General features: G+C 46.7%; 1 protein-coding gene across 1 annotated transcript in view; it reads right to left on the bottom strand.

The window, feature by feature from the left end:
* Nucleotides 1–193: 193 nt before the first annotated feature.
* Nucleotides 194–321, bottom strand: part of LOC112090297 — a 1,641-nt gene continuing 1,513 nt past the window's right edge. Inside the window, exon 2 of the mRNA XM_024161258.1 lies at nt 194–211. Coding sequence (XP_024017026.1) covers nt 194–211 — 18 coding nt within the window. The remainder of the gene's footprint in view (nt 212–321) is intronic.

Below are 321 nucleotides of genomic sequence, written 5' to 3' on the forward strand. Positions count from 1 at the left end.
AGCCGGGGCATTCGTCAATCCAAACGGCATTACCAGAAACTCGAAGTGCCCGTACCGAGTTCTGAAAGCAGTCTTCGGAATGTTTTCCTCCTTGATTTTCAGCTGATGGTACTCAGATCTCAAATCAATCTTAGAGTAGAACTGTGATTCACCCAACTGATCGAACAGTTCATCGATCCTCGGCAGTGGGTACTTATTCTTCACAGTCACCCTGTTCAATTGACGGTAGTCAATGCACAACCGAAGAGATCCGTCATGCTTCTTCACAAATAGCACCGGTGCACCCCAAGGGGAAGTACTATTCCGGATATATCCCTTTTC

Source organism: Morus notabilis, unplaced genomic scaffold, assembly GCF_000414095.1.
Source record: "Morus notabilis unplaced genomic scaffold, ASM41409v2 Scaffold825, whole genome shotgun sequence".
Taxonomy (NCBI): Eukaryota; Viridiplantae; Streptophyta; class Magnoliopsida; order Rosales; family Moraceae; genus Morus; species Morus notabilis.